This window comes from Sitodiplosis mosellana, unplaced genomic scaffold, assembly GCF_009176505.1.
Source record: "Sitodiplosis mosellana isolate CC-2019 unplaced genomic scaffold, AAFC_SMos_1.0 Smas_scaffold_6167, whole genome shotgun sequence".
Classification (NCBI taxonomy): Eukaryota; Metazoa; Arthropoda; class Insecta; order Diptera; family Cecidomyiidae; genus Sitodiplosis; species Sitodiplosis mosellana.
In genome coordinates, this window is record NW_022601408.1 from 980,480 (window position 1) to 1,001,598 (window position 21,119).

General features: G+C 33.9%; 2 protein-coding genes across 18 annotated transcripts in view; both read left to right on the forward strand.

Annotated features, from left to right (window-relative positions):
• LOC129575430 (tyrosine-protein phosphatase 99A) overlaps window positions 1–14,962 on the forward strand; it is a 174,496-nt gene extending 159,534 nt beyond the window's left edge. For all 17 annotated transcript variants that reach the window (XM_055459046.1, XM_055459056.1, XM_055459061.1 and 14 more), the window contains 11 exons: window positions 1,067–1,267; window positions 1,389–1,669; window positions 1,739–1,855; window positions 1,936–2,075; window positions 11,525–11,577; window positions 11,776–12,009; window positions 12,539–12,952; window positions 13,037–13,558; window positions 13,657–13,784; window positions 13,859–14,127; window positions 14,217–14,962. In XM_055459046.1, the coding sequence (XP_055315021.1) occupies window positions 1,067–1,267; window positions 1,389–1,669; window positions 1,739–1,855; window positions 1,936–2,075; window positions 11,525–11,577; window positions 11,776–12,009; window positions 12,539–12,952; window positions 13,037–13,558; window positions 13,657–13,784; window positions 13,859–14,127; window positions 14,217–14,640 (2,783 nt within the window). In that variant the 3' untranslated portion in view covers window positions 14,641–14,962. The remainder of the gene's footprint in view (window positions 1–1,066; window positions 1,268–1,388; window positions 1,670–1,738; window positions 1,856–1,935; window positions 2,076–11,524; window positions 11,578–11,775; window positions 12,010–12,538; window positions 12,953–13,036; window positions 13,559–13,656; window positions 13,785–13,858; window positions 14,128–14,216) is intronic.
• Window positions 14,963–20,523: 5,561 nt separating this feature from the next.
• Window positions 20,524–21,089, forward strand: LOC129575435 (MICOS complex subunit Mic10-like). Its single transcript, XM_055459071.1, has 2 exons — window positions 20,524–20,728; window positions 20,849–21,089. Exons 1-2 carry the CDS (start codon window positions 20,647–20,649, stop codon window positions 20,989–20,991), a joined length of 225 nt encoding a protein of 74 aa, XP_055315046.1. The 5' UTR covers window positions 20,524–20,646; the 3' UTR covers window positions 20,992–21,089.
• The last annotated feature ends 30 nt before the right edge of the window (window positions 21,090–21,119 follow it).

Below are 21,119 nucleotides of genomic sequence, written 5' to 3' on the forward strand. Positions count from 1 at the left end.
GAATATAGGTTTTCACGTTAAATATCGAGTGCACTGCATATATGATGCTTCGGCAACTCACGAATCGCCAAAGCAAGTGAAATGCTAAATCCACGAGTGTGCCTACAAGTCCGCTGCTTCATTGAGCATGTTCAAAGTATATTTTCTCTCAAAATGTTGGCCCGGCTATGCGATGTACTTGTGTGGGAACACACAAATTGAACTAAATTTATCGACTTTTATGACTTTTGATCACAGTGTCGCTTGCTTCGTTTTTGCTTCTTTTTTTTTCATTATGCGTATGTTACGTTCATGCCACTATCAGCTTAACGAAAAAAACACGGATAGGAAACACATGGGTTGGTTTTTACTCGATTCGTGTGCGGCAATGGCGCATTGGTCAGTATATTGCGGAATTATTTGGATTATTATCGAAATAAAAATATTGTTCGACTGAGCAACCGTGCGCACATATTGGCCGAAAAATAATTTGAATTAACCATGTTACGGAATATAGCAAATGTAAATTATTAGATGAAATGCCGTATCATCACATCGTATCGAACACTTTTTTTTCTATGGCGAACCTGTAACCAAACGCTTTGTATTTGTCAAATATGGTGAAGAACGTTTATACCATTGCAACTGACCTGGCTGTACTATGCAAATATCATGACCGCTGATACAATAAATGTATTGCACGAGAAAAGGGCAGAAAAAACCATGCAGAATAACAGAATACAAATTTGGTTTAGAGCACAATTTTTTTTCTTCATAAAAATCAATAGCGACATGTTGAAGCTGTTAAAATTCAAGTCACGTATCACTATTGTTGCATGCGTGTTATACATTGATAGATCGAAATTACCTCCTGAAAATCGGGGACAAGAAAATGCGCTGATCCCTTTGTTTATCAGCAAACAATTTGGAACTGTCTACTGTTAACAGAAATGAAATGTCCAATCAACTGAAAGTCAAAATCGTTTTCGAACCTTTTTTTTTATCTTTTCATATGAATCTGAATACGATAGCATTGTGCCAAAACGATATATTCTTTTACTAATTTTTTTTCTGCATCCTTCAACAGTTCCAAGTAAGCCGCTCAATCTGACAGTGTTGGAAGTGACATCAACAACAATAACAATAGGATGGCGGGATCCGGAAAATTTGAATGGTGCAATTGTGGGATATCGTGTGTTCTACATTCATCAGAATCAAACATACTTCGCCACAGTGCGAAGCGGCACCGGCGCTGGTGAAATGATCAGATACGACCTATGCGATCTAAGTAAGTGTTTATGTTTGGCCCGTGATGAGAGCCATTTAATGCAATTATATGACATACGATCAGACACGGATTTGATGACATTCAGCTAATTTGTATCATGTCAACAATTGATATTCCACAGAACCATATTCCGAATACAAAATCACGGTGAAGGCATTTACGTGGAAAAATGAAGGAGAAGCATCCGATGCGGTCACACAGCGAACGGACATCAGTGGACCCAGCGCACCTATTGTTTCTAATTTAACCTGTCACAATCTCGATGCATTGTATTTGAGATGGAAACGTCCGGCGGAGTACTACAATACGATTGATTACTATATTGTTAGCTTTCGATCCGTTGCCCAGCACGAATTTCAAGAAATCAAAATAAACGCATCGGCCAGACATTTGGAAACAGCGGTTGGAAAATATTTTTTCCCTTTTTTTATATTCGTAGGCTAAACAATTCAATTGACATTATCTTTTCAGATGGTTCTACCAAACTTGACAACAAATACCTTTTATGAAGTTAAAGTTCGGGCTGCATCCATTAGCACCATAAATCCACGCCAAGTCATTCTCGGATCATATTCCGAACCACAAAAGGTAAATTTACCTATTCCACATCACTTGGATGACCTTTTTTTTATAATAATCAATTAACTATTTTGAATGGTATTTTATAGATTTTGCTGCAATTGAACTGCGAAAAAATTCAACCGCTACAACAGAAAAATCCTAACGATTACAATTTGGCAATGATGGTTGGCGCTTTGTTCAGCTGTTTTGGAATCATTTTGATACTATTGGCTTTCGTTTTGTGGCGGTAAGTGATCGACTTTTGCAATTTCTAATTTGCTGAAACTTGTTTCCTCGCGTGGCCAAAAAGGGAGATACTCATTTATTTTTTCTGGAAATTCCCCGATCGTAAATCATTTCATACATCAACAGTGTGTACCATACAGACTTAAAGATATTTTTATTAAATTAATCACAATGGAAAATTACGTGGTTGTGGAATAGTGAGCAAAAGTGTTTTCTTGAATATAAATTAATACACACATGAAGCTGCAAATTTTTGATTATACAGGGTGATTTAAAACGATATACAAGTCTGATACCTCAGATTTCTTAGCTCAAGATCAAGATGAGTAACACAAATGTATATCGTGTGAATTGCCATTTTTATCTCCTCTTGAGCTAATTAGTATGAAGTTTAAAGATTTTTACGTCGTTATGACTCACCTTACACTGTCATATGAATGTTCTAATATAAAAAATGTGACTATTACTCAATATTGTGTATCACATCGCGGCTCTTTATCGACTACAAAGGAGTCATGTTCAGTGAAATAAAAAAATTACGCGTGAACCGCATGCAAAGCGTACGTATAGAATACTTTGACTTAGCGTATACGTACGCTTTGCATGCGGTTCACGCTAAAAATATGCCTTAAATATACCTTCGATTTTGTATTAAACTATGTATAAAATAAGCATAAGCGCGAAAATGGTATGAACGCAGCGTGCGCAGGGAATACACGCTGTATATTTGTAGCTTTAATTTTTTTTATTGAGTAGTGATTACTGTTTTAAAAGAAAAAAAAATAAGTCCAAGTTTCTTCCATAGTAATTTCAATGAATTGTTCAAACGGAATTTTGATTTTCAAACAACCATCAAGTAATTCTTCTTGACAGTACCAATCGTCGATTAAAAAAGTAATTCTGTGCGAGCTGTATACGATAGCGAACTGTATACAATCATTGCTATATAAACTGTAAATGTAAAAATGAGTCATTTTAGAATCAATTTACGATATGAAATTCTAAGAAAAAAAAACAGCGAAAACACAATGAAAAATATATTGCCTAGAAAAAAGTCGTTTACTTGTAGTATGGAGTCATTAAACGCTACACAATGTAGAATATTGAAACGAACTACTGCTATGATAAGTACAAGCTGATTTTACTTTAGTACATGGTGAAAGATTTTTTTTTTAAATCGCATATGTAATTTTTTTCCATATCGCGTCGATGGTATGGGGAATTTCAATTCAGCATGAATTATTCTGTTTTTTTTTCTCTAAAACGATCTTTCATCACCAAATATGTCAAAAACCATTAAATTTACAATCGTTACACGAAATGAAAACATTACTCAGAGACCGACAACAATCAAACCATATTGCAATAGAGAGAGAGAGAGAGAGAGAGAGAGAGAGAGAGAGAGAGAGAGAAAGAAAGAAAGAAAGAAAGAAAGAAATATTTTCCGGAGGTGTTGTTTGTTGTTAATCCATGTGCAAGTCACACGCATGATGATTCCACTAGCTGCAATAGTCAATGTAGAAACTAGAACACACCAATACCAAGAGAATTAATAGTTTAAGCGATAATCTTCGAAATTTAAATGCTAGAACGATTGATAAAAGACATAGATATCTACCGAGAAGAGAATATTCAGAAACCAGCCTTACATAAATCGTTAAATGTTACAAATGTTTAATTGAAAATTGTGCGCACACAAAATCGGTATTCTGGACATTAAAGAATTGAAGAAAGAAGCGCTTCATAAACGAACCTGCGATAAACATCGATATATAATGGGAATAATGGTTATTGGGCCATTTAAATGTCTACTTTTTTTTTCATCGTGTGCGGAAATCGCTTTGCATAAATTCATAAAACCTTCAAAAATAGCCGAATTCAACAATCAAGAGTTTGCTATTTACAAGTTACTTTTTTGAGGTCTCACTGCATCTGGTTTTTCTTGTTGTCGCTCTTCTAAGCTTGAGCAATGTACAGTTGTACAGCGGACAGCACACATTTGGGCCCCACGATTTACGTAACAGTATGCAATCTGGATTTATCTCTCTGTCTCTGTTTTCCGCTAGTCGTTTCCATAAAATGACAGTGCCCCAATACGCGCGATGCGCGAAGTTCACGAAGAGTTCGCATCGCGTTCACATAACACATACTCTGCCCAACTGCCGACTCACGCTGCATCCACTACGCTAGTCGTTTATCTTGCACGTATCGCGCATACATGCGGCAAGAGAGTTCTCCATCTGGCATATATTCAATGTGCGGCTTTTCGTACTTCGTATTTTGTTCCGTATCGCTGTGTCGTCGTAGCTTTATTTAGACATTTCTTGTCTTTTTCTTGCCAATTCTGCACATAGCGCCGTCCTTATCGTGGAATAATACTCGTGCTATGCCCACTATATGTTCAGAAGTTGTGCATTTCAGTCTCTACTGGGTTATTTTCCAAATTAGACATTGAAAATTCTTGTTTGTTCTTCGTTTTTTTTTTATTGTGAATTTTATTGGAAGAAATCATTGATTTTTTGTCTTTCGTTATTTTCAAAGTTTACACATTCATCTGCATATTCGGAGTATATTCGAATACATAAAAATTTCGTTGGACATCGGAGAGGCGACACATTCTTTCGCTTTGAAAAGAAAACAAATCTGTAGTAAAAAGTCAATTCATAGTATTGTATTATTGCGAAACTGGGCAATATCATTCGTACGACCCAACACAGCGGCTCGATTTTTATAAAGTTTTTATCCGAAAAGTCCAAAAATTCTTTCGAAAATAAGGCAAAGAAATAAAGTAAACAAAACAAACAAAAAAACGATGACAACGAAGCATTCTATCGGATGTTTGAGTGTAATTGTGAACGTGAATCAAATCGGTCGAAAAACTGATAAGATAATTTCATTACAATCAAGTAAAAATGTCTCACTTAGAATTTTGTTTTAAATTTGAAATTGAAAAAAAGTAGCTTTTTGAAAGCAAATTGTTTCCAATTCAAACCAATGAATGAACTAAGCTTAACATTGATTATGATTTTGGTGTAGGAAATTGCGACTTTTATAATATATTCATACATTTCGAAAAGGATACACAATGTGCTTATAGCTTGTGACATGCCATATGTCCACGTTTATTTATATTTGTATGGATTGTATTAGTTTCTTTCGTTATATTTTTTTTTATTATACAATATACGCATTTGACGTTTTCATTCACACAGTGACGACGAAGAAAGAGAGAAAAATAGAGAACGCGAGAGCGTAAAGTGTGTCGACAACAAATGTACAAATGTATGTGTGCCAGTAAGAGCTATACAGAAAAGAGAAATACACAATAGAAATAGCAAGAAGTGACTGAGAATCGCATAGATACCGCTGTGCGATTGTGAGTAGTACGGTCGTGCGCGCTCGCTCGCTCTCAGTGACAGTGAGAAAAAAGGTTACAAAAAAAACGGAGCATATTCACAAGGAAAAGCCCTTGTTCGATACAGTGCGAGTTAAACAGTGTACAAACTCTGTGTGGAAGTTTGAGTTTTCTCGAAACAAAAGAAGAGTAAAACAAATGATTGCTGAACGAAAAGATATGAAAACGAATACAAAGGCGAAAATTTGAAGTGGGATTTTTTTTGTTTTCGGAAAATTGTTCTGTATTGATTGGATTGTAGTCGTGCTTGAAGTTTGTTAGTTCAACTGTACCCAGCTTTTTACTTCATTGCCATCAGCTGTTCTATTTTTTGTGTTTCATTCAAACCTACTATTGCCAGAAAAAGTGCAGCACTTCGAAAAACATTTGGTTCACTCTATCTTCATGCGTGCATATTTGGAAAATTACCAATGGCTGTAAATAAAAAATCGATTACATCAACTTAAAAAGACAAACAAACGAACAAAAAAACACAAAACCGAACACGATTTTATGTGCTTGTGAGTGTCAAAAGAAAGTCATCGGTTTTCGTGCTTTTTTCTCATTTAAGCAACGAAAAATAAACATTAGATTGGCAACGAACGAATCCAAAGAAAATCAGTTCGAATTTTGACAAATCATGATATGAGAAGTGAATAATGTTAGTGTAGCAAAATAGAAAAGAAAAAAAAAACCAAGAATCGAAAACAAGTACGGAAAAAGGCCAGCTAAATTGAGAGAAAAATCAGTCGACAGTAAGTGACGAAAACTGTGAATTCTCTTGCACCGAATGTGTTTTTCGTGTATCTTTTGATACGTACCATACCTTTGATGCTTTTCAACTGATAGTTCAACGTGGGTATAGTGATGGCTAAACGCGTTAAAAAGGGTGATAATTGGTTTACGTAAGTATTTGGAATATCTTATGGATTCATTTGTGGGTGAAAATTTTCTCACAAGCAATGAAAAGAGCAAAAAAAACTGAGTTGAAATTCGCACAAAACAATTTTATTCATCCAAAGTGAAACAATTGGCCTGTTTCATTTGAATAATCGTCATTAATTACCTATGTCATTGAGCTCTATCTTCTTGTCAAAAATTTAAAATAAAGCGTCTTCCCAACAGAGTATTGATAGTTCGATTTTTCTTTCAAGTAATACGAACAATGTACTAAAAACAAATCTTGGATTTCACATTCAGTAGTATCTAAAAACTCATTCATTTCCAAATCGAATTCTGTCGCCAGCATTCTGTATATTCTATTAAGTTTTCCAACTCACTCCAGGCACATATATTGTTTGCGGGAGCAATTGACAATTTCAGAAGTTTCTAATTACAAGCTATACAATCGATGTATTCATTGGTAGTAATTGACAAACCGATGATCAGTAGAGGTATGAGGAAATGTAGAAAAATCCAATTGGGAAAAGTTGGCAAACAAAAATATTCATGCTATGGACGACGATTAGTATTGACATCGTATTATGAAGCAAAGCCAATGAAATACAATTGACAAAAATACCTGCTCAATAATTTTTCCACAATACTTTGACTCATTTCGTCGCATTTGATACACACAATTCAAACATTATACAAATATATTCCAGCTATTGCTTTTGTTTTCAATTTTGTTCCATTCGTTCATTCGTTCGGTCGTTTTAACACAACAAAGAGAAATATTCGGTTGCATTTGCCTTTAGTACTACTGTGTATGATGCAAAATGAGATCAAATATCGCAAAATGCATTTTACATAAAATCAGAGTTAATTGCGAATTTAGTTATGAATACTAGAATAGTTCTAGATTGCTACAAAGATGAATAAAAAAAAACTACAATCACAGCTCACTGCTCAAATGCGTGTGCTGTTTCTAAACTCAGATGAACAAAACCAATTCGTAACAAAAAGATCACATCAAGAGAGAATATAAGCGAGAGAGATAGTTGTCACAATGTTGACGATATGTTGTTTTGATTTGTTATCTAGTCGCGTTGACGTCGTACTTGTGTGCGCATGAAAACATCGGGAATGAGTTTTTTTTTAAATACACATGTGTGTTCATGTTCACAGTCTTCATTTGATTTGTATTACTTTTCCGCAAACTAAATTTATTCCGAAAAGTATTAGTTTTACTCAGCAAAGTTTTGATCATGTCACGAATGACATTTAATCTGCTTAAATCTCGTTTCTGTATAAAAAAAAATCGAAACATAGAAAATGGAAAAATAATTATTTATTTAAAATCCGGGAAAAAATGCTTTGTAATGTGTGAAATATCTTGAAAATTGCGTCGTTCGCATTTTTTTTTATTAATCATATTTCAAGAGCAGTCGAAAAAAAATTGTAGCCCGTAAGGGTCAAAAGTGTTAATGGTCGGAGACGAAGTGAAACAAATTCCTACCATTTTTCGGCATTATTTTGTAAAAACTCAGTGTGGTTTTTTTGGATGCTGTTTTCAACGCACAACATTTCGTGGATATTATAATCGAAAAAAGATTATTAAAACTGGTGCTCTGTTCCAGAGATTTGTTTTGACACAGTTTGTGATGCCGTTGGAATAGTTTGGATAGCGTATGCAATTCATTTTATTTTCGTTTATGAATCATTCGAAAACGTATACTATTGAAATGTGTTGTGTGTTCTCTTTTGTCTCTCTCGCGTTATCGCCTCTATCTTGGTTTGGATGCCTTTTGATATTATTGACATGTGTGTGCGACACACAGTGGTCCAACTCGATAGCGCTTTTTTTTTCCTGTTATTCAACCATATCTATATCAAATGAGGAATAAGATTGAATTTGAGATCACTATATACACCAACGTAGACACAAAATGTTTCGTTTCTATCGATAGTTTTCTGAAAAATTTATTTTTTCAGAAACCGATGTTAAATATTCAAGCGCAATAACAACAAACCCGCATATCGCATTCATACGAACAGTCACGAAAAATACTTTCGTTTTCACTAGCGTACTCTCAAAGCAAGCACAAACTTCGGCCATGATTCGGGTTTTCTACGCTTGCTCTTCTCTTAATATAATATTATGATCAATACTAGAACAATAGACAAACCTATACACATACACATTTAATTTAAACATTTCTGTTAGGAAAAAAATCACACGATTTAAATATATGCTAATTTGTTGTATATATGAAAAAAATACTAAACAATATACGGCAATCTTTCAAAAGATAAATCAATGTATGTATTTATGTTTGTATGTGTATGTATACGTGTGGGCCAAAAGACTTCGCTGATGACACTATTTTGAATGAGTTGATCGCACGTGGTGCGAATTTAATTGACAATATCATACTAATGCTAATTTACATTTTATTGTGATTTGAGGCCATACGTTGATTTGCTGAATTGCCGAATCGCGCATGTGTGCTCGTTTGTAGGCTGTTGGAGCGTCTGAGTGAAAACCCAAATAAATAAATATAAAAAAATGCATGGTCGAGTTGTCACAAAATGAGCGGGTTTTTAAATTAACAATAAAAAAATTTACACCAAAAATAAAATTCACCAAAATAAAGATAATTTGGATAATAAAAAAAAGCTGACGCTAGTTCGGAACTTTTCATCAAATAGTCCAGTTAAATTGATACGATTTGGCAATATTCAGTCATGTTTTTTTCTCTAGTGTTGGCTTCAATTAGAATGGGCAATTAAAGTAAAATAGCATGGATTCCGATGCCATTGGATATGCCGTAGCATATTTATTAAAATCTAACGGAGTCTGAATATATTTTGAGTTCAAATTAAATGAAAACAAAACAAAAACAAGAAGGAATAAAAAATGAATAAACAAAACAGAGCTTCATTTCCAGAAAAAAAAAAATCAAAATTCTTCGCAAAAATTGAGTAACAACCTACGATTTTGGCATGAATAAAAAACAAGCAAACAAATTGAGATGAGCAAACACATCTATTAAATTTGATCTGAACATCTGCAATGAATATATAATCTGTGGCAGAATTTGAAATATGCTTGATGTGTCAAGAATGTCTATGCAATCCGTCGCACCAAACCAATACTTACTCACTTTTACATCCTTTGCAATCAAAATTTTGATACGTTCAACAATCTACATTTGCAAAATGATTTTTTAAAAAAATATCTCCAACTTCATTAAACAGTAAACACACACATACAATTTTATGGTAAATGGTATTAATAAAAGTCTAGACGAAGAGAAAGATTTAAAAAGAACCATTTCTGTCCGAAACATTTATAGAATTGAAAAATGTGTTGAGTTATGAATTCATTTCTCTTTCGTTCGCAACGTTGTTTGTACAGTTGATTGGTACAAGTATTGATAACAGCATAGCTACTTCCCTTTTAATTGATAAGGTAACGTAGAATATAACGTTGATATCAAGTTATTTAAGGATATCTAATATTCATTTTAAACGCCACATTTTTAGGCGGAGTTGCCAAAGTTCCACTCATTTACTTGCAGCTTGATCATTTCTATTCCTTTGGTGCTATGTTTATTGGCCGATTAAATATGTGCCTTAAGATTTTTATGACAATTGATACAATTTATTATTATTGATTGGTAAACAAGTTTATTTTTGGCTCACATATATGATAATTGTCGTTGAACGTTTTCAAATGAAAAAAGGCTAGTATGAAATGATCTTTCACGAAAGACCTGCAGCAGTGGCGGCAGTCTATGAACAGTTAACGTACACCACAGGCCAAAATTATGGAAACACCTATAAAAAATATTGTTCCTACATTTTTCGAATATTTTTAGTTCAAAATCAATATTAGCTATGAAAACTTATCGAAATTCTGACCAAATGGAAGATTTGGAAGATGACAATTGGCTGGCCTTTGGCCATTTTTCGGCCTTTTCGTCGTGGTGGCCAAAATCGAGGTTTTGTCCAATGCTATCCAGGAGAAGTTATATGCGCCGTTGGAAAGATCTCGAAAAGTAGATGTCATTTTTGGTACAAATCATCAAAATCAAACACCGATCAGCCGATTTTTATATTTGGTACTGAAAATAACATGTACTCTCCGCGACCTTTCCAACGACGTATATCACGTTGAAATCGGATAAACGATTTGAAATTTAAAATTGTTAGCCCGAAACAATATATTTTATAGGTGTTTCCATAATTTCAGTATGTGGTGTATACGTTTAGAAAACATAAAATAGCTTTTTATGAATCACCTACCATATTTCATTCGAAATTTACTGAAATTTGAACCAATCTACTAACGGTCAATGAAGGCAAAGTCATGATTGTTTTATTTTTGTGCTCGGCAAATGTGCGTTGCACTTTCAATAAGTCGATTGAGCTAATTTGATATTTCAATTGTATTCGAAAAAAGGCACGGAGGCTGTTATTCATCACTACAATGTCGTTGTTAATGAGTTATAGTATTTGTCATTTCGGTATATGATGAACACTGGTATTTTTGTGTATGGAGAAGAGCGTCTTATATTAAATGATGATTCAACAACGACGGGACAAATGAATGCGCACAATTGACGTTTTGGAGTCATTTGTTGCTGCTGTTTCGGGCTGAAACGTGAAAAAAATACGTATTCACTATTCAAAGTAAATCTTCTATGCTATGTTCATTTGTTAATATTCTGCAACAAAAAATACGAAACTGATTCGCGTACTCATACATGTATGCACTGTAAGATTGATTTAAATACATCTTTCGTTATCAGAATAAACATAAAGTAGAATGAACAATGAATCAAGTTGCATTGTTGACAAGAAAAGTTATGGTCGGTGAAAATTAGAACGATTATACATATATGTATGGAAGCAAGAATGGTTTAAAACGTAATGCAGTTGAACGCTTTATTTCCTAATTAAATTCCCCTTAATAAATGTCCAGTAGTATTAATTGTATCATTCAAGTGGACACTTGCCACTAGTAGTAGCTTCTAAAATATGCTTGCATATCACGAATATGAAGTGAAATGATTGTTTTCCTTTTTGGCCAATACATTCTTGATATTTTTGGAGACATTGATGTGCATGTAAATTAATCGCGTCTTCATTTATCTAATCCATTACAGAAAATGCTTCCATGCGGCATATTACTACTTGGACGATCCTCCGCCCAATAATTGTAAGTATTTTTTATACAACTGAATCTGCTATTCAAGTGTCTCTAATAAAATAGCCAAATGCTACAAATATACAAGAAGTTGGATGGATGGTATTATTTGAAATATTGTTGTACATATTTGAATTTATATAAAATTCAATGATTGGAGAATAAACTGAATTTGCACTAATTTATAATTTGCGTTTGTATTTTTGCAAGGTCAACCGTTAATTGATTGGGACCAACCAGTTGAGGTTGGCGGTGAAATACGGGCAGCAGTGCCAATAAATGAATTCGCTAAACATGTTGCTGAACTGCACGCGGACGGTGATATTGGGTTCAGCAAAGAGTACGAAGCAATACAGAATGAATCAATTAATGAAGAGTATCCGTCAGAGCATTCACAGCATCCAGATAACAAGCAGAAAAATCGATACTTGAACATTATCGCATGTAAGTGATACTAATCTATAATACGAAAGAGATTGAATATTTGTAATATTTGTTACAATAATTTTCTGATCTTTCTATAAAAATAGTGTCAATGTTGTATTAGACCACGATGTCTTGAACAGTACTACATTGTGTTGGGTTGTTGAATCTGAAAACAAAAACAATTTGCTTTCGGAATTTAAATATCATTACTTATTCATGACAAATTTGCTTTTTTATTTCGTTGAAATATTTAACCGCCCAATATACCGGCTCTCCTTCTGTTCGTCAAGGTCATTGACATGAACACTAGGACGTCGTCGGTTCTATCGTTGCTCCATTACCTGTTTGCTTTCGATTTCGAAAACTGTATAGTTTTAATGAATACATAATAGTGGAAAATAAATATTTCTTTGTCATTAATCAACTCAGTTGCCATCTTGTCAATGGCTTCTTCATGCTCTGAATGAAGTAGAATATGGTCTGTGTATGCTATCATAGCATTGCTATGATTGAATTATTAAATATGTGTCGAATGTTTCTTCAACAGATGATCACTCCCGAGTGCACTTGCGACCACTTGGCCGGCAAAAAAAATCATTCGATTACATCAACGCGAACTACATTGATGGTTATCAGAAGACGCGTGCATTTATTGGAACGCAAGGGCCACTCCCTGGCACATTCGACTGTTTCTGGCGCATGATTTGGGAGCAACGCGTTGCCATAATTGTTATGATAACTAATTTAGTCGAGCGGGGTCGACGAAAGTGTGACATGTACTGGCCAAAAGATGGCATTGAAACCTACGGCATTATCCAAGTGAAACTCGTGCAAGAAGATGTTATGGCCACATATACAGTACGAACATTTGTAATAAAGCACATGAAATTGGCAAAAAAGAACAAAAATTCCACCGAAAAAACGGTGTATCAGTATCATTATACGAACTGGCCCGACCATGGTAAGCATAGCGTTTAGAATGACAACCGTGTTTCTTCAAATATCGGCTACAATTCAGAATATTTAATGAAAATCCAATTTGCAGGTACGCCAGATCATCCATTGCCAGTGTTAGACTTTGTCAAAAAATCATCAGAAGCAAATCCACGGGATGCTGGTCCAATCGTCGTTCATTGCAGTGCCGGAGTCGGTCGTACTGGAACCTACATTGTGTTAGACGCAATGTTGAAGCAAATTGAACACAAAGGCGTTCTAAATGTATTTGGATTTTTGCGGCACATTCGAAATCAGCGCAACTTTTTGGTTCAGACAGAGGAGCAGTACATCTTCATCCACGATGCCTTGGTTGAAGCGATAACAAGCGGTGAAACTAATTTTAAGGCCGACACGATTATGGAGATAAAAGACAATTACAATTTGCTGGCAACACACTTCAAATTGATTACACAATTCCAGCCAAAGGAGGTGCACACTGCATCTGCCATGAAGCCAGTGAATTTGTGCAAAAATCGAAGTTCATTGTTGCCATTAGAAGGGAGTCGAGTGCATCTAACCCCGCGGCCGGGTGAAGATGGAAGCGACTACATCAATGCTACATGGTTACAAGGTGTGTATTACTTTTTGACATGTTCTGTAACCGATTCCCTTATCATCTTAATTACATTATTATTATAAAATTATCAACGTTCAATCACGTTTGTACAGGTTTTCGACGACTCCGTGATTTCATTGTTACACAACATCCCCTGGTTAACACCATCAATGATTTCTGGCAAATGATCTGGGACCACAATGTGCAAACTGTGGTGCTTCTTTCATCTCTGGATGATATTGTGAGTACATCTTTGCTAATAAACATGGTTCATTTCACTAAATGCAATGGATGTCGTTCGTTTTCCATTCACAGTCCTATCAACAATTTTGGCCAGACGATTCGTTGACGATCGAAAGCGATCACTATAGAATAAATTATATTTCGAAAATGAACAAATGCGATTATGTGTGTCGTGATTTTGTGATGCAGTCAATACAAGACGACTACGAGCTTAACGTCCGTATGCTGCATTGCCCGAGCTGGCCAGAAATGGGTCACCCATCTAGTATTTATGACTTCATTGTTGACGTACATCAACGCAGCAACGAATACAGGAACGGTCCCATCGTTGTCATTGACAGGTAAAATTCATCATTTTCAGCATTTGTAATTTTCACTGTGCTCCATCAGCTTTAATGCAATGTTATTTAAAAATGTTTGAATTGATTAGATACGGAGGCACGGAGGCATGTTCATTCTGTATAATTACGTCGCAAGCAATGCAAATGGAATTCGACAGCACAGCAAATGTGTACACATACGCAAAACTATACCACAATAAACGTCCCGGTGTATGGCAATCGGTTGATGATCTCAAACAAATTTATCGCATTCTATCCTATTTACCATCGGATCTTACCTTGTTGAAATGTACAGAGCTCCGCACCGAAATAGAGGACTGCACAACCGCAACACCCGATTTATACAGTAAAATTTGTAGTAATGGTAATATTAGCTCTAGTTTGAATACTACACAAAATTCAATTATAGCAACAAATGGTGGAACAACGGTTAAACTGAACGGTGGTATAATTAGCAATGGTAATGATGAATTTTCGATCGTCGTCACCGAACCGGATAACATAAACGTTTAATTTAATTGCACACAAACCAACGAATCAATTGTTGATTCAAGACATTCGATCTCGTTCTACTTTCGGTTATCTATCATTTTCCACGATTTACGCATATGTATCAGTTTTATTTTCTTTGATTCTATGTGTGCCCAGTCCAATGAAACGAAGTGATTTTCGAAAGCCATAATTATTAATGGACACACACGCACAATAAAACTCAAAAACAAAATTTCGTTTTGTCAATTTTCTTTGTCGGTTTTTTTTTCCTTCAATTTCAATATATGTTTGTAAATTGTTCTATTAAAACAAATAAAATCCAATGATGAAATTGTAATGCAAATTTTTTGTTAGCAAATGATTCTGAGAAAATAATTTTGGAATAAAACAATTCTGCAGAGAGGATATGAAGTAGAACGGTTGGGCGGAAAGCAGTTCAATTGAGTCGAATACAAAAAAACGCATGTAATTTCAAGCATGAGAAATTAAGGAATCAATAAATCAAATACTCATTGCGAGCGATTTTTTTTTTTAAAATAATGAATGCACTATTATTTTTCGAAAAGACTGGTTTTTCTACAATTTTTTATGATTACTGATAATAAATTCACATGAGACAAAGTTAAATTGAATATTCATCTAGATCATGCAATTAAAAAAGAAAATAGTTCATTTCTAGCCGGTGAAAATGAGTTTTGATCAGCTTATAATTGAATAAGCCGCAATCATTTGTCATTTGCGTTATAAATTGTTGTTTAAATGGAATTGTTACAAATCGAAGAAAAAAAATCCCGTCAACGGTGATTACAATAGTTCGCGCGTTGGTTCGTTCCTCCATATTGTTGAAGAGCATTTGTATGGAAAATAAAAAGTAATGCGTTCAACGAAAAAAAAAATGGATTTGAAAAGTAGAAGATTGTGAAACATAAGTGCGAAATTGAAAACCATAGATTTCAGTGAATATTTATAACATGAAAACCTACAAATGTAAAGAACGATCCCTGAGCTCCATTTCGACAACAATTATATGAGTATTTTTTCGCCTTTTTTTTAATGGCGAACATAAAATTGTATGGTGTACGTATCATTGTCTTTTATCATTGCCATTGCACCGTTCAATTCTCATTCGTTTTTCACTTGTAAATCCAATATTTTCTCACCAGAAATTGAATTCATTGAAAACTACAATGGTTTTAGTTAACCCATTAGCGCTCAACGTCCTATTTTTAGGACGCGAAATTCGTGATTTTTTAAGTGACTTTTTTTTACATTTTTCTTTCTTTCGGCTAAACGGTTTGGAATTTTGAAATGAAATTTTGCAGGGTGGTTGCCAAATGTCCAGAGAGAATTTTCACAAAATTTTCCGGATTTTCCATTTTCCCGGAAAACTTGTTAAAAGTCGATTTTTTTTTTTGATCAGAATGACATGAAACTTTGGGAAAATCATATTTGGTCAAAAAATAGAATACCCACAAATTTTCATCGGAAAATTCGAAAAAAAAATTTCCTTGGGCGTTAATGGGTTAATACACAGAATAATTGTATTCGGTGAAACTTTGAATTCTGTTTCAAAACTATAAAAATAAAATGATACACGAAATATGCAAAAACAAAAAATCACTAATATTGTACGTAATTTTAATGAAGTAAAAAAAATCAATTAGTGTTTTAAATTTTCCATCAGAAAAAAATCAACGCAAAAATGCAAAGAAAAAAAGAACACAGATTTATTGCAAAAATTCGAACATTTTAATAACTTAAAAGTAATTGAACGAAGAAAACAAATATACAAATTGTGTGAATTATGGGTGTTAGAAGTAAAAACTAATACAGTGTGAGTGAGCGAGTGAGCAAATAGATAAGCATCGAGAAAAAAAAAAAACGATGAATATATGGATTAAGTTTAACTTTGCGAAATATTCGCGCAAGGCACATTGATAAAAGTAGAAATATATGTGAAATCACATTGTGATTGTATATGAGTGGAACTTATTGTCTCAATAATAATGTTAACAGCACAATTCTAACGAAATACCACAAACATAGATACTGTTATTTTCACTCTTGCGGCGGATTTCCTTTCCAATTCGTTCGCTTGCAACCAATGAGACGAGTCGGCTGGTAAATGGCCGAACTATAATCGTGAAAAGAAACCGCAAACAAGAGAAATTATTTCTAGTCCTTAATGCTTTCGATTGTACTTTGACGCGACCGCAGCAGCACACAAAGCAATGCGATAAACAAAACTGTTTCAATATTATTCTGCAAATTGAAGTATGAATATTCTACGCTCTTAGTTATCTGAAATCTCATCGAATTCATTGTCGTTAATATTTGCTTGGCGTTCGATAAGCTTGATAGGCTAATTGTTTCGACAAGACTCTTGACTGACCCGTCGGTGACATTTTGAAATGCCTTGCGTCTCTTACCGATGCACCATAGCTGTCGATCCGCACACCCGTGAAATTTCTATAGCAACAGTATCAATGACCCCGGATCGTTCGACGTAAACGGTGATATTGGTGTCAGATCTTATTAACCACCAATTAAGATATCCAGAAACTGTAATCAAGTCAAGTATTCACTTTGACAAGAAAAAAAAAACCAAAACGGTGCAATTACAGAAATTATTATCACGACGATACGACCATCATATGAAATATGAATGAATGCTAATTTAATTGATGTTTGATCTACATTTTCATCATTTTCCATTTCCAACCTCATTTCAGAAGAATTGTTTAAATAAAACTATATTTAGAATACACTAGAGTGTAAACACTTGAAGAAAAAAACAGCACAGTTAAATTTCTACTCTTGATTACCTCTCGCTGACACTGCTCAAATGATGGAATTCATCAAAATAGTGGCATTACAATGTCGTCCAAATTCATATTTCGATGCCTAGCGCCATAACTTCTGCATCAATCAACAAATCCAAAATGTACAAGCCCCATTAACAGTTTCGTTGGTGCCCATTTTGATAAATATGCGTAGTTCCATTGCTTTATAACTTTTCCACACACAGACACACACACACACACACACACACATAATGTGAAAAAAATATTGAAAACAACGCATTTTTTTGCAAATAATGCATGTTTTGTTGTCCGCACGATAAATCCCAAACTGCTTGAATGCTGATTTCATTCAAAGGAACAGTTACACTCGTATGTCATCCTCAACTTGTATTATGTTTACAGTGTTTACATTTGAAGGTGACAGTACTACTTTTGGTTAGTCACAGTAACTGTAGCGCGTCACAGCGAGCGAAGTGATCTGAAACTTTCTTAATAAATTTGCATAAAATTTGAAATTAAATAAAACAATATGTTTTTTGGCCCAAGAATGACAATCCAAGATATAACAATTTCACATCGAAGCAGAAGAGAAGTCGGTTGATGTCAATGAATAATCTTGGAATTGAATATGGAATATTTTTGTTTTATCATGGTATCTTTTTTTACGACATTTTAAGCATGGGCAATTGCTATAAATAAATTGCTTGCAAGCAATTATAAATTATTTAATTTTCGAAAAAAATTAATAGCAGTTGCCATCAATAAATGATAAAATACAATCAACTGCACTAAGTTGCTTTCTTATTTATTCATGTATGCACATACGTATGGTATTTCAAAAATATAGCCAAATTTAGACGTGTACAAATATGTTTAATTTCTTCTCCTGATTTCAGCGTCGAATTTACATTTCTATTTTTTTTAAATTTCATGTACATGGATAAATAATAAGCAGAATTTTCGCATAGGAAATACAGTTGAATTGTTTTCTATAAACTATTATGAGATTGAACTCTTTTCTCTAAATTCTGTATAAACTAGTCTGAGATGAAGACAAATAAACTGAAAAAAAAAAAAGAATCTATGGAACAATTTTAATTTGGGGATGATAACGATTTACCTAATTCAATACTGTTTTCTTAAACATTTTCACAATATATATTGGAATCAATGTGACATAACTTCAAACACGTGATGTGCAGTAGTGAAATTTGAACTGACACTCAATCCTTTCGATTTAGTAGACAGATGGCAAATCAATAAATTTCCTTGTAGCCCATTTAATGCACCTAAAATATTGGATAGAGTAAAATGGAAAGAAGACAGAGCATTTATTGAATTATGATGGGGTCTGTTTCGAAAATGAACCGAAATGCTTTTTCTATTGCAACATTTTGAAAAGCGTTGAGCAAATTTACAATACCATCACTTACATTTTCCCAAATTAACATATGTCGCAAATATTTCCTTGTTGTAAATATTCAAAATATGTAAGACCATGCGATAAACTATTTATACTTTTGAAAAAAGAAAGAAGAACAGGCTCCACAATTTCATACCAATTTTCCCCCCGAGCAAACACTTTATTCCAAATTCCGCTTCTAATGGAAATGCAATGGTTTTGAAATAATAATCTAATCAAAACACACTATACCAGTATATTAGTTATTTAGTGTAAATAAAGTATGTGTGGAAATATAATTTTTTTTAAGACTAACATATACTAGTATTTGTTAAAAACTGATGAATGATGCAAATACAATTGAAAACAAAAGTAAAATTTAACTTTAGTTTCTAAGGAGATACAGAAAAAATGATTGATATTATGCATTTAAGAAAAATGAATATGTAAAATATTGCCATTTCAACCGAAATCCTGGTATATAATGACATACATACATATATGCTAAAAGTAATAGGACTACAGTCTCACATACACACGTAATAATATATATGCTTTTAACATTAAAGTAATTCACTGTCCTTCAATTATTATTCATTACAACAGCGAAGTGAGCTTCTCAGGAGAAAAAAATTTGGTTTGTAACACATGGATCAAAAAGTTTCCGGCCTAACTAAGAAAAACACAATATTTTTGCAAAATTCGTTTTTATTCATCAACATATGCGCCATCTAATGCAATACAATCGGTCCAACGTTTCTCTAACTTCTCAATTCCATGTTTATAGAAGGCTTGATCTTTGCTTGCAAAATATGCTTCAGTTTCGGCAATCACCTCCTCATTCGAGTGAAATCTCTTTCCCTGGAGCTTTCCCTATCTCTCTCACCTTCATTATACGGTCGGCAACAACGATTTTTCGGATTTTTATGATGTTTTCTTCTGTAACAGCCGTTTTTGGGCGACCACTGCGTTCAGCGTCTTTGGTGTCAATACGACCACGTTTCATTAAATTCATTATACCAGTCTTTAATGGTCGATTTGCCTGGAGCAGAGTCCGAATAATGTTTATCAAGCCACTGTTTAGCTTCTACCGTATTTTTTCCGACCAAAAAGCAATGCTTAATCAGCACACGAAATTCTGTTTTTTCCATTTTTAACAAAAACACTGAGGTTGCTTCACTTTGACGTCTATAACTTGAGAACGCGTTGACCAATTGTCATGAAATTTTGACACATATGGTATGAAGGATGGCGCTATCGAATAACATAAAGGAATTTTGGTTAGTGTCGCCCTCTATATGTCAGGCCGGAAACTTTTTGATCCATGTGTTATTCGGTAGGTAAATATGTTTTTCTGTCGATTTTTCGTCTGGTAATTTAATGCTACGAATTTCCTTTTTAAAAAAACTGACTAGGTTTTATGCTATAAAGCCAAAAATAATCAAACAAACAAACAAATATCATTGGGAAAAAAAACGAGATCATTCAAAATTAAGGTTAGTAAAGAAAATCAAACAAAATGCATCATTTATCTAGAGCTGGAAACAAAGCATTTGAAAATAGAGACATTCAGCCAGTGCACGAGTGATGATTCATTTTCTTATTTTATTTTATACAAAAAAGCATTTTCGTCTGTATTAGTTGAATTGTGCGCCACTTTTCGACGCCATCTTTATTATCTGACATTTATTAAAACGTCACATTCTCATAGAGCACCGCTAATCTGTCAACGAGGTGCAGGCAAAAGAAAAACTCCACCGCATAACATTTTTTGTATAAACCGAATTTAATTGTTTAAAAATACAAATAAAATAAAATACAATGGCATCTGTTACCGCATTCTCCGAAGATCAGTTCGGAAAGAAATTGGATCGGTGTATCACAGATACTTTGGTCAAAGCAGGTGAGTCAAATATAAAAATTGATAATTGTGATTTTTCCATTTATTATGTAAGACTAAATAAATCAATTCTCATGAACCATATTTCTTATTTTGATTTCGTCGTATTTTTTCATTTGGCAGGTGGGGGTTTTTTAATCGGTTCAGTGGTCTCATTGCTATTCTTCAAACGAAGAGCGTTCCCACTTTGGCTCGGCACCGGATTCGGATTTGGTTTTGGCTATAGAAACTGCGAAACTGCACTCAACTCTAACGAAAAGTTCTAATTGCAGAACACCAACAAGGAAAACTAATTAAAAAAGAAATGAAAAGAAAATTGCATAGGAAAAATGATGAATAAAACCATTTAATTGATATAAGCAAATTATAGTGTTTTTATCTCACTTCATTATTA

What these genes read in the sequence shown, in the direction of transcription:
- LOC129575435 (XM_055459071.1), top strand. Translation starts at nt 20,647, where the DNA reads ATGGCATCTGTTACCGCATTCTCCGAAGATCAGTTCGGAAAGAAATTG. An exon ending in AGATACTTTGGTCAAAGCAG is followed by an intron (nt 20,729 to 20,848) that starts GTGAGTCAAATA and finishes TTCATTTGGCAG; the next exon opens with GTGGGGGTTTTTTAATCGGT.